This window comes from Gymnogyps californianus, chromosome 1 (genome assembly GCF_018139145.2).
Source record: "Gymnogyps californianus isolate 813 chromosome 1, ASM1813914v2, whole genome shotgun sequence".
Lineage (NCBI taxonomy): Eukaryota > Metazoa > Chordata > Aves > Accipitriformes > Cathartidae > Gymnogyps > Gymnogyps californianus.
The window spans coordinates 36,727,468-36,739,354 of record NC_059471.1 but is presented as its reverse complement, the minus strand read 5'-3'; the positions used below and the strand labels follow the sequence as shown (position 1 = coordinate 36,739,354).

Here is an 11,887-nt window from a genome sequence, read left to right as displayed (position 1 = left end):
AGTAGAAACTATATCTCAAGTTATTCTGCAAATACTTTTCAGAACAAATAAAAACCAAACTAAAAACACCCCCCAAAGTAAGCAGTGTATATCTAGAACTGCAGTAAGCAATTGTACATTCTAAAGAATCAGATAAAATACTGCCTATGCCACATTGGCACTGACATGTTTTTCAGCTCTATGAACTTAATAGCAAAACTTTGAAAATGGTGGCATCTCTTAAGAAGTCAATCAGATATCCTACATTAAATAGGCTGGCTGCATGTGTTTGGGAAAAAAAAAAAAAAAAAAGGAGGTTCCAGATGTTGGTTCGAGTGTAATTTTTGTTATTAAACATGGGTTTGCAACAGAAGCTTCTACAAGGACTTGCACATAACCATGACTGATGGATGTATTTGTAGGCCGTTCAGTTAGCTCCATCAGCTCACTCAAACACATTTTGAACAGATTATGTACTGCAGTACTTCGTAGACCATACATTAAACAAGAGACTTTGCTCTGAGGCACTGCTTCCCACAATCCATGGGGAAAAGGAAGCAGGAAAAAACAAAACTCATAGAGTTCGACAGCTACCGAGGCAACACTTGCCATTTACAATATAAGCCCAAATATTTTTGCAACACAACTATATATTAATTTAATAAAATACACAATATAGCTCTTATACACTCAACAATTTGGCTCATATGCACTGAATCTGCAATAAATCAATAAAAATATGTCATTTGATGTAAACACACTGAATCTTCTTACATTTGCACATTTAAATGATCATGTGATTTTTGTGGATGTCTAAGACATTTTCACTTTCCTGAGCTATTTTAGTGTCCACAAATGAATAAAAAAGTGTTAATAATGTTAATTTCTTTTGTGTATTACCATTAAAGGTAACTATTTTTTTTTTCAAACTTTATTTTACTTCAGTTTTTTTAAAACTTACCGCTAACTATTTATAGTTTTGTTGGACACTAAAACGCTAAATAGATATTAAAATCTTTTTTTTCTTTTTTATCAAGTGAATTAGCTTATGTGTGTGCAGGACAAGATGGACTATATCATTTTACATTTAACCTTAATATGATATGAAGTGTTTTACTAATGGTCAGGATATGTTTTGTTGAATAATGATCTGGAATGGTTTTTTTTGTTTTCTTGTTCTTTTTTTTTTTCATATTTGTGGCAGATAACTTTGTACATAAATGTTTACCACAAATGAATGTTAATGTTTGGTGTCACTTGGACTACTACAAGAACTCTTTTTAGGACTTTCAGTAGAAGCCTGTGGTGACTGCTGGAAATCCACCACAGATCAAAATTATTCAACCCTGTTTTTCTTGGGGTTTATACGTAAACAGTAAAGTCAGCATCAGCTATTGAGGACAGTCTTAAAATATCAGACGTATTTCCATTCCACCTTTCTCACACCTTCCTATCAGATTGTCAAAATGGCACCGTCTTTCCTTCTTTCATTTTGTTCTTAGTGTACTTGACTCTGTCCTAATGAAAGTTTGGTCAAAATGAAACCAGTGTTATCTGTCAAAAAGAAAGAGCAGTGAAAAGAACATACTTGTGGGCACTTCAGATGTTCACTAAAAGCCTTAAAGCAGCATTGGTCTTCCTTCATTCCTGTAAATCTGTTATAACCAGGGGATTTATTTATTTATTTACTTTTAACCAGCAGAAGAGGAACGTAACTGCCAGCCTGTCCTTATTTTCCCCCTCACTTTCTGACGGCCACAGGGTCGCTTCCCCGACAGTCCTGCAAGAGCTTGTCTATTTCTCTCACAACTTCCTCGGCATCCACCGACTCCCTGCCTAGATCCCGGGCTGAACGGTCTAACTGCTCCAGAACAGAGTCCATCTCACTCGAGTCTCGGCTCACTCGGGAATGCACATCTGCAAAGGCCCTAGCCATCTGATCTGATGCAATGAAGGGAGCGTCTTTTGACTGTTTACTAGGCGATAGATACTGACTGTCAGTTGACAAGTACTGGCTGCTTGGTTCAGCCAAGGCTCCTGATTTCACTTCACAACCATCCAGTGGTCCTTTTGTTGAGGTGCAAGGCTCAATGCATGTCTTGGTTGGGCTGCTCGATGCTGAGGGAACCTCCTGAAGCAGAGGACTCAGGGCACGTTTGGCTTTTAAGTAAGGTTTAACATTGGCAATGAGAATAGTGTGCTCTCTCTTGTCTTTCCCAAATGTACAAAAAGTCTTTTTCCCGGTGGGATTCACAGTTTCATATGTCTCAGTCTCAACACTAGCTTCAACTGTGGGTACAAAGAGATTTGTGCGATAATCTGCATTCTCAGCCTGACTGGCTGCAGGGAACTGTGGCATCCAACACCTGTCAGAATGACCAAGCACTCTGCATTCATCTGTGCAGTTAACACATTCTTCTTGCTCTGTAAAACAAAGGAGAAAGAGAAAAAACTCTAATTATAAGTGGATTTCTTTAAACTAATGGATAGGGTATGATCAACATGTGATGGGCTTACTTGACATCTGGTTTCTTAATTATGGAGAAAAAGAAGAAGCTATAATTAAAATATTTCAGAAGGATTGCATAAACCTGTTAGTTCAGACAATAGATGTATTTAACTCTGTTTTCTATGTATTAAAGCATTCGCACAGCCCAATGGAAGTACAAAGGGGTCATTAGAGAATCATTCTCAGTGGAATTGAGCTTCATCTGTAAACTAATCTGCTGTAGAAATCTGTTAGGCTTTGTTCTGTAAAACTCATCCTAGAAAAGAGTGAACAGTACTTAAGGAACTCAAAAGGCATTATCAGGATTAATTTTTCAAATCAAATAACTGAGCAATGACTGCCTTTCTGGAACTACAAACACTTCATAAAAATCAGCAAGCTGGCTTTTCATTTTTGTCACCTCCATTTCATTTATAATTGTTATGTTGTGTGACAGTCACAAAATAAAAAGGTTTTCTTAAAGAGCCTACTTTTCCTGCTGAGAACAGAGAACTAGAATTTTCCATCAGTATGCATTAAATATAAGCTTGTCAAAAAGTGCATATTGCAATTTTATTAGACATGAGTATGGATCATGTAATCAGTTTTCTCCTTTTTTGTTTTGGTGCAAGTAAGTGAAAATGGATTTACTCAATACATACAATTTGGAAAAATGACAAACTGTGACACACTATTTGAACTGATAATGTTTTCAGACAGGATTTCTATATTCTTATTTCTTTCAAAGAATATAGTTAAATAGGATTTTTTTATTCACTACATTTTTAGAACATAAATTTTGATACTTCCTGTTCTACAATTCAAAGAAAACTTTCTGCTTTAAAAACCTTCGTTTGTCATTTTACACTAAAAGAATATGTTTGGGCCACCATTTACCATTTTATAATTGTACACATGATTCTAACCCAATGTCAGGGATAAGGAAAATTCCAGAAATACCCCTTAAATCTGTTTTTTAGAAAAACACAGCTCTGATCCGAGTTGCTTTCTTTTTCTTCTTCTCAGTACTCTCTAGTCAATACTAACAGAATAAATCCTTTTATCATCTCTAGGTTTCAATCAGCTATACACTGGTCTTTAGCCATTAAGCATTTTCTTACACAAAATGGGTGGATGGGTTCAAATATTCATTTTATTTGAGGAATTTAGTATTTATAAAATGCCTGGAATTCCAGTTAGACAAAAAACTATGAGTATGCCTTTAAATGTAAGGATGAAACGCACAGAGACATGCACAGCAGGTCTTCAGAAAAGCAGAAGAAACTTGTTGACCCAAAGATAGAGAAAGTTTAAGTGATCATCATCTTTCTAAATTAGAAAATAAATTCCTAGTAATCTTATGATATTACCACCAGACTCATGGACAGTTGCACTGCAGAAACCTGACGCAGAAGAAACACCAAAGGTGTTCTATGAGAATGCGATAGTGTAAACAGCTTTGACTGTTCCCATTTCTAAAAAGACATGAATAAATGTGACTTAAATTTAAATAAAATTGTGTTATGTCACAATGATCATTTAAATCAGTGTGAGATAATTTACTCAGAACTGATACTTGTTAATGATACTGTTCTGTGAAAAAGTGTCTTTCTGTATACGTGTTCCCTTCCTTGAAGAGTTTAAAATCTAAGACTGGTGTAAGCCCTAAAAAAATATCAAAAGCAGGAGAGAATGAGGTACAGGGAGAGGAGAACAAAGAGTGATTTTTGAGGAAAAGAATGTAACATAAAGTCTTTAAATATAAAATTCATAGAGGTGAGTCAGCCTCGCCTCTGTGCCTGGTAAGATCGTGGAACAGATCTTCCTGGAAGATATATCAAAACATATGGAAGACAGGGAGGTGATTAGAGACAGACAACATGGCTTCACCAAGGGCAGATTGTGTCTGACTAATCTGGTGGCCTTCTGTGATGGAGTGACTGCATCAGTGGACAAGGGAACAGCTATGGATGTCATCTACCTAGATTTTGTAAGGCCTTTGATACGGCCCCCCACAATATTCTTGCTTCTAAATTGGAGAGATACAGGTCTGATGGATGGACTGTTAGATGGATAAGGAATTGGCTGGATGGCCACATGCAAAGAGTTGCAGTCAATGGATCAATGTCCAAGTGGAAGCCAGTAATGAGTGGTGTCCCTCAAGGGTCCACACTGGGACTAACATTATTTAATATCTGCATCAATGACATGGACAGTGGGATTGAGTGCACCCTCAGCAAGTTTGCACATCATACCAAGCTGAGTGGTGCTGTTGATAGACTAGAGGAAAAGGATGCCATCCAGAGGGGCCTTGACAGGCTTGAGGAGTAAGCCCATGAGAACCTCATGAAGTTCAACAAGGCCAAGTGCAAGGTCCTGCACCTGGGTCAGGGAAATCCCCAGTATCAATACAGACTGGTGGATGAATGGATTGAAAGCAGCCCTGCAGAGAAGGACTTGGGGATACCAGTGGATGAAAAATTGGACATGAGCCAGCAACGTGTGTTTGCAGCCCAGAAAGCCAATTGTATCCTGGGCTGCATAAACTGAAAGAGGGTAGATTTAGATTGTACATGAGGAAGAAACTCTTTAATATGAGGGTGGTAAGATACTGAAACAGGTTTCCCAGAGTTGTGGATGCCCCATCATTGGAAAATTTCAAAGTCAGGTTGGACAGGGCTTTGAGCAACCTGATCTAGTGAAAGATATTCCTGCCCATGGCAGGGAGGTTGGACTAGATGATCTTTCAAGGTCCCTTCCAACCCAAACCATTCTATGATTCTATGACCTCCAAGGAAAAGTAAGCTGCACGCTGGTTTTAATGTACAATAAAAATTAGAATTATCATAATGAAAAGCAAGAGTAAAAGACAACCCTAACCCTGGGACTGTAACATAGTGACAGAACTGAGAAGAGTTTAAGGAAGAGATTTAAGTTTGTGGTGTTTGATTTTACTTCACTTGAATGAGATGGCATTGGTATGCATAATCATAGAGGCAACATATGTGGTGACAATTGCTTAATGAAAAGGGAGCCACACAAATAAAAGACATTCCTATACACCTCATTCCACCCATTAGTTCACCTCCACTAAAGTTCTCTGTATCTAGTTTTCCAGAGCTTCTATAGTATCAAACAGCTGCTGCTTAAAACAGCCAAGTGCAACTGCTACTCTCTCTCTCTCTCTCAAAAAAGGGAAAACATGAAACTCCACAAAACAAACCAAATCAATATATTTTAAAAGGCACATGGGGCAAGAGCATTGGAGAGGAAGGTTCTAAGCTTTAGCATGGGATGGCCAATAGTTAATACTAGCCAGGTTTGATTATGTTTTATCACAGAAATCCTACGGAAATAAACACACAAAAAAATGCCCCAAGCCCAACCTTTTCAATGTTAATTCTAGAACCAGATTTTGCAAATGTTTGCTATTAATTTTGGTTTTTTTCTCTTCCTCTTAATCCTACAGAGCAGATTTGTGGCAAGCTCAGCCTCTAGACTTAAAAGTGGACCTACGTAGTAAGGAGAAATAATATTTGTTTTGTTTAGGATTTTCTCTAACCAGATCTAAAATGATTTTTCTCTTACATGAAATTCATGACAATGCTGAGTAAAAGTTTTCTGGAACTTTAAAAAGATTTCCCTAAGCAATTAATCAGCTTTCCAAATAATGTTTTATTTTGTAAACTTAACTATCTTTTATATGAATTTTTGTAAATAATTTTGGTCCCTTTTTAACAAAAGATGAAAATAAAAACATGCTGCATGTTAGCTACCATAAAATGCTCAGAACTGCACAATCAATGGAGCAACACTTCTCTCTACTGCTCGCTCTCTTTTCAATTGTTCCATTAAAGCAGGACTCCTCTTTGCTCCTTCCTTTCTCATAGAAAAAAATGTAGCGCTTCCTGTAAAACTTTCTAACAATATTTAGTGTGTTAAGAGCTCATAGTGTACTACTGAGAGACAATCAGTGAACACAACTGGGAAGATTTCAATACATTACAGCCTATTTCATTAAACCCCAAAAAGACCATCTGTAGAAGGGAAACTCTTCCTGCTTTTCAGGTAGTAGTTCCATGTCATATTATCTTAAAATACATTAAATAAATGTTCATATATTTATATACAATTCTCTGCTATCTACATTGACTATATATATATATGTATATGAAATATACAACTGGGAAATTCTATTTCGACACTGTCTTTTATTCTAAAACTTGACTGAACTTTATTTGTTTAAAAAAAAATTAATAAAATTATTCCCTGAACTGAGATTGAAATGAACAAACTTTAGATGAAAGGTAAAGATCAGAGAAGTTCTCAGCTACTGGAAATAAGTTAACTACACTAGGTATTCACTGTACTGAAAACTATGCTTTGAGATTTTCAAGACTGATTAGGTTAATTTTGTTATAACCAAGTTATGTTCTAAGATTTTAAATTCTTAGCTCTTATGCATGTGTGTACACATACACTGGGTATGAGGATAACTCTTACACAGTATTTACATTATTCATTACTGCCAATAAAAATACAAAGCTTGCTGGCAATCTCTAAGTAAAAGAGATATCTATCATATAGCATATATATGTTATATATATTGCATGCCATGTCTTCCTTCCCCTTCTCATTTCCTGCATTTGCTAAAGCAGTTTTTATACTTGCGTTCATACTCACAGTATCGACTAACTTTCCATTTCTGCTCCCTGGGCATCCTAGCAGTGACTGAATTAAATATGAAGCCAAAAAAGAAGAAGAAACAAGTACAGAATGACCTTGAAGTGAAAACCACCTGCATTGCATGAGCTTTGGTGCTCAAGTCTTGAAAATCTGTGTCTTTTCACTTCACTCTTTTATGTCACATCATAGGAAATGGATTTTGAGTATTGATTATCATACATTATAAGCTGCTTGTCTCACCATTAGCCTGTAATTTTGACTGCTACAGCTAGCAGACAGTGAAGAAAATCGAACAGGCACTTTTGTACTAGTAGCAGAAACTATAAACACAAAGTGAACTATCACCACCAAGGGCCAAATGAGTATATATGAGAAAACGGAATCAATTTAAAGGTAAATATATAAATATATGTATGTAAAATAGGTCATACACTGTGCTATACAGCAAGATGTGCTGTTAGAGTGATATGCACCATCGGTCTTTATCTCTACACTTGTCTCCCTCCTGTTGAAAATAAACCCTTAACAGTACAAGTGTGTACAATAAACAGAAGCAGCCTAGAGGTTTTCCTAACTCTCTGGAGCTTTAAGGGTAAACAGTCAGAAGTGCTTTATGCACTTAGGGGAGAACATACACTAAAATAGAACTGCTAAATTATCAGCTGTAGAAAGAAAAGGAAACAAGCTATCTGGAAACAACAGTCACATAGATAGGAAAAGTATACTGGATAGAAATTTAAGACGGTGTAGGATGAAAGTTATGTTGGCAACATATAAAATGCAATGCAAGGTATGTATTTTGGTGCAACATGAGACGTATCTTACATATTTTATTCTAAATTACCAGAAGACCTATAGTTAACATCTACCTTTTGTAGCAAGCTTAAAGCAAAAGATACTTTTATTGTGCTACCTTTAATTGCCGATGCTTTCCTCATAAATATTGTGAACAGAATTAAATATGGGTACTGATTTCACCCTAAATATATTGCACTATAAAGTTAATTAATTAATGCTTTAGATAGCTGGCTCCTTTCAATGGCTAAATCTGAGATATCTTAGTTTGACTTCCTAATTATATGAAATTTGCATAATGATAACAAGGAAGAAACTCTAGAATTATTTTTTTTTTAAACAGTGACTCAGTGTAGCCAAATTGAGTTAATAAATACAATATTTTTCTAATTTAACTGGACCCTAATTATTTAAATTGCACATACACACAAAAAGCAGAAAAGCAAATGAAAAGTAAACAACTCATGTACATAAAACATCAGCATACAAACATTTTCAAGAACTATTTCATGTACTAAGTTTATAAGATGAAGAATACTATATTCTTTATCAAAGTACTCCATATAATGTAATAGTAAATGTCCAGGCTTGTGTATAGGGGAAATCAGATGTATTAATATACATATATGAACCTAAACGTATATGCTTTTGTATATATGTATATATGCATGTAAATATATATGTATACACCTATATTTAAAATCTGATTTCCCCTATACACAAGCCTGGACATATACCTAGACCTAGACCTATACAGTCATGTTCCTCCCAAAACATGTAAATGATGTTATCAAATTGTATTTGAAGTTAAACAAGGCAGACAGAGTTCAGATCATTATAATTTATAAGATTTGACCTGGTAAACGGTCATTCAAGTGCATTCTTTTCTAAGAACTTTTACTCACAAAATATTAAAAAATGTAGCTTTGTATTACCATATGTTCATCGATGAAGGCTAAATAATATGGCTAGATAAGAACATGAATAACACTGAGTATTTTAAAATGTGAGTAGCTTTTGTTATTTTTTATTGTCCTAGGAAATGCTAGCCTGTCTTTCAGATATCTTATTTACTCTTTTTTTTTCTTTGAACAGGTGACGTCTAGTTTTTACTATCACTTAAACACCTTCTAATTGACTTTTTTTAAAAAATTCTTTTCTATAAATATGGAAGCTAAAAAATAATCATTAATTGTCAGGATGGCTCACTGGCTGACTCAGTTGACTGGAATAGCTATCAACTAACAGCTCCAAATGAAAAATACACTGGAGGACCCATTCCAAAATGTAAGTCTTCTTTTTGAAGCATGCAGTTTCATGCTGCTATGATCTACCTTCACTCTTGAAATGCTCTATTCTTCATTGTGTTACAGAGTGAACAGTAATGCACATGTTTTCTGACCCTTGTTTCACATTACAAAGAAAAAGATCTGCCTTTGAATGCATGGATGGAGTTCACACTGGCTTCCCTAGGAGATAGATTCATTTCACCCTTGATGTTGTGAATTTGTGTTCATTATTGAAAATATTTCCATTTAGAATTCACTCAATAATGAAACAAGGTGTAAAATACTCTGTAACTTATATTTCTCTGGTCTAACAACAAACACACTACATTAAAAAAACCCACCAGTACTTGCTTTAGACTAACAAAATATGATATTTTTAATATATTTTAATATTTTGAATAGATATGAAAGATCTATATTTTCTGTACATATGTGTAAATGGAATAAATGACATCTAATGTCTAATAGAGAATATAAATAACTCTGCCTTTCAGAACTTCAGTAATTCCTGTAATATGACCAGAAAACCTCCCAGAATTGATATGAAATGTTGTCTTACTTTTTTATTTGAAACAGGCAATTGCCTTTACTAAAGAACTGAAAAGACTATAAGTAGGTATTTATTGCAGGAGAAAAATAGTGGGCTGCTTTGACATGTCCTAAACACTGGGGCTATATGACACTTCTGATGAGAACAATCAGCTAAAGTACTACTTCTGTGGTTGGATTCCTGTTTAATTACAATTGATTTTGACATAAATGAGCAGAGGTAAACAAATACTTCTATACACATGCTTGCTGTTATTAAACAGAGCTGTCTCCAATCTGAGTATTTATATTGGCTTGTCTGTTTAAAGTCTCCTTTCAGTTAGGCAAAGCAATTATGTAGCTCAGATTAGCAAAATGACTGGCAGTAAAATGAGAATGGACTGCCACTTTTTTAAACCTCTTGGATCTCGTCGTCTTTTCCTGATACTATAACTACAAGCTTCTGAGGTCTATAATCCTTACACAGTTTCCCCTTTGTGGGGTTTTTGATTGGGGTTTTTGTTTGTTTGCTTGCTTGTTTTCTGGACACAGGATAAAAAGAATATATTTTTTGTATTGACATGGCATAATACACTTCAAAAGCAATAAAAAGATGGTGGGTCTATGGATTTAATTCTAGTTCATATTTCTCCCAAACCATAAATATTGGAGGAATATTTCAGGATTACATGGAGCACTACAGAACATTTAACATTTTTCTTACAGGAGTATGCTTTAAATTCATGCTTACAATTTAATGGCAATCATATTTTTATTTAAAGACAGCGTAGGAGCAAGAAAACATTTCTGTTACCTGAAAATTTTCCATCCTCACAGCGGGCTGGTCCACAGATCCCAACGATGGGTCTTTGGCCTCTGCCTTGCTGTTCTGGAGGCAAATCAGACCTGTGAGTCACAGACAGGGATAGGCTCTGCTTCCAAAATTCACAACAATGTCAAAACTTCCACAGCAGAAAAACAATTTCTATCTGTGGCCCAGGCACAGTTCATGGCCCTTGAAATTTTTCACTATGCTTCTGAAAGGTATAAACACAGAAGTTTATAGTTGGCAGTGAACTGAAAATGTCTGACTAGTAAAAAGGGTGTCTCGTTTCTTCCTATCAGAGGAGAAAGAGGAGAGGCTGAGAATGGACACCCAGTGTTAGTTTCCAACGTTTGCCTATAAGTCAGACTGGCACCTACTCTAATTTGCAGTAAAAAGACCATATGACAGTCATGAAAAGATATTTTGGCCTCTTCCCCATCCCACCATAAAAAACTTTTCCTAGCCCAGGGCTGCAGGGAGGAAACGTACAAGGGCTAGCTATGCCAGCCCTCCACTTAGCTGAGAAGCTACAGGGAAACTTTAGTAATCTGACAAATTCATAGTTTTAAACAGTAGATCTTTGTTGTAGAGCCCAAAAACTGTTTCCTGAAAAAGAAGAGAAACTAAACCGCAGTAATTAACAGAGGAGAACAGGGTTGTGGATCTGTTAGAAAGAACATTTTTAATATAACACATTTTCCTACTCTTGATCAAGGCAGTTGCACAGATTTTACAGTGGGATTGTTTCAGTACTGGCACCTAAAAATGCAATGACTCTTAAATCTGAAACCTAACTGAATTTGTGTAATCATTTGCAGAAATTACATGATATTCACTTTCTTTTATACTAACTTTATTGTGAGCTAGTCATAATTATAATATCAATAATTTCCATATCTAATTTGTAATATTTAGTGAATACTAACACTGTATATTGTACTGTGGCAATGTTTAGGAATCCAGTCATTAACCAGGCCCATTGTGAGGCATTCTATACAAATATTAATAGATTGTACAGTTAGAGACAAGAGGTAACAAGTGATTATGACTAGCAAAAGCAATGAATGGGAAGGAAAGACAACATTAATGAAAATATAATCATGCTGTTGACATTTCCTGAAAATACCAATATAAACCTCCATAATTTAAAGAAGCTATCTCCATCTGTCACACCGTCAAGCCACCAACGATTAGCTATATATTACACCACTGAGCCTTCCTCACTGGTTGCCAATTATCTCAGTATACAAATCTTTAATTAGAAGGCACCAAGCTTTTTGTTTTGTAAGCTTGTCT

At 35.5% G+C, this 11,887-nt stretch overlaps 1 protein-coding gene across 1 annotated transcript in view; it reads right to left on the bottom strand.

Moving 5' to 3' along the window:
• Nucleotides 1-1,720: 1,720 nt before the first annotated feature.
• Nucleotides 1,721-11,887, bottom strand: part of PCDH17 (protocadherin 17) — an 86,446-nt gene continuing 76,279 nt past the window's right edge. The window contains exon 4 of the mRNA XM_050907645.1: nt 1,721-2,403. Within this exon, the coding sequence (XP_050763602.1) occupies nt 1,721-2,403 (683 nt within the window). The remainder of the gene's footprint in view (nt 2,404-11,887) is intronic.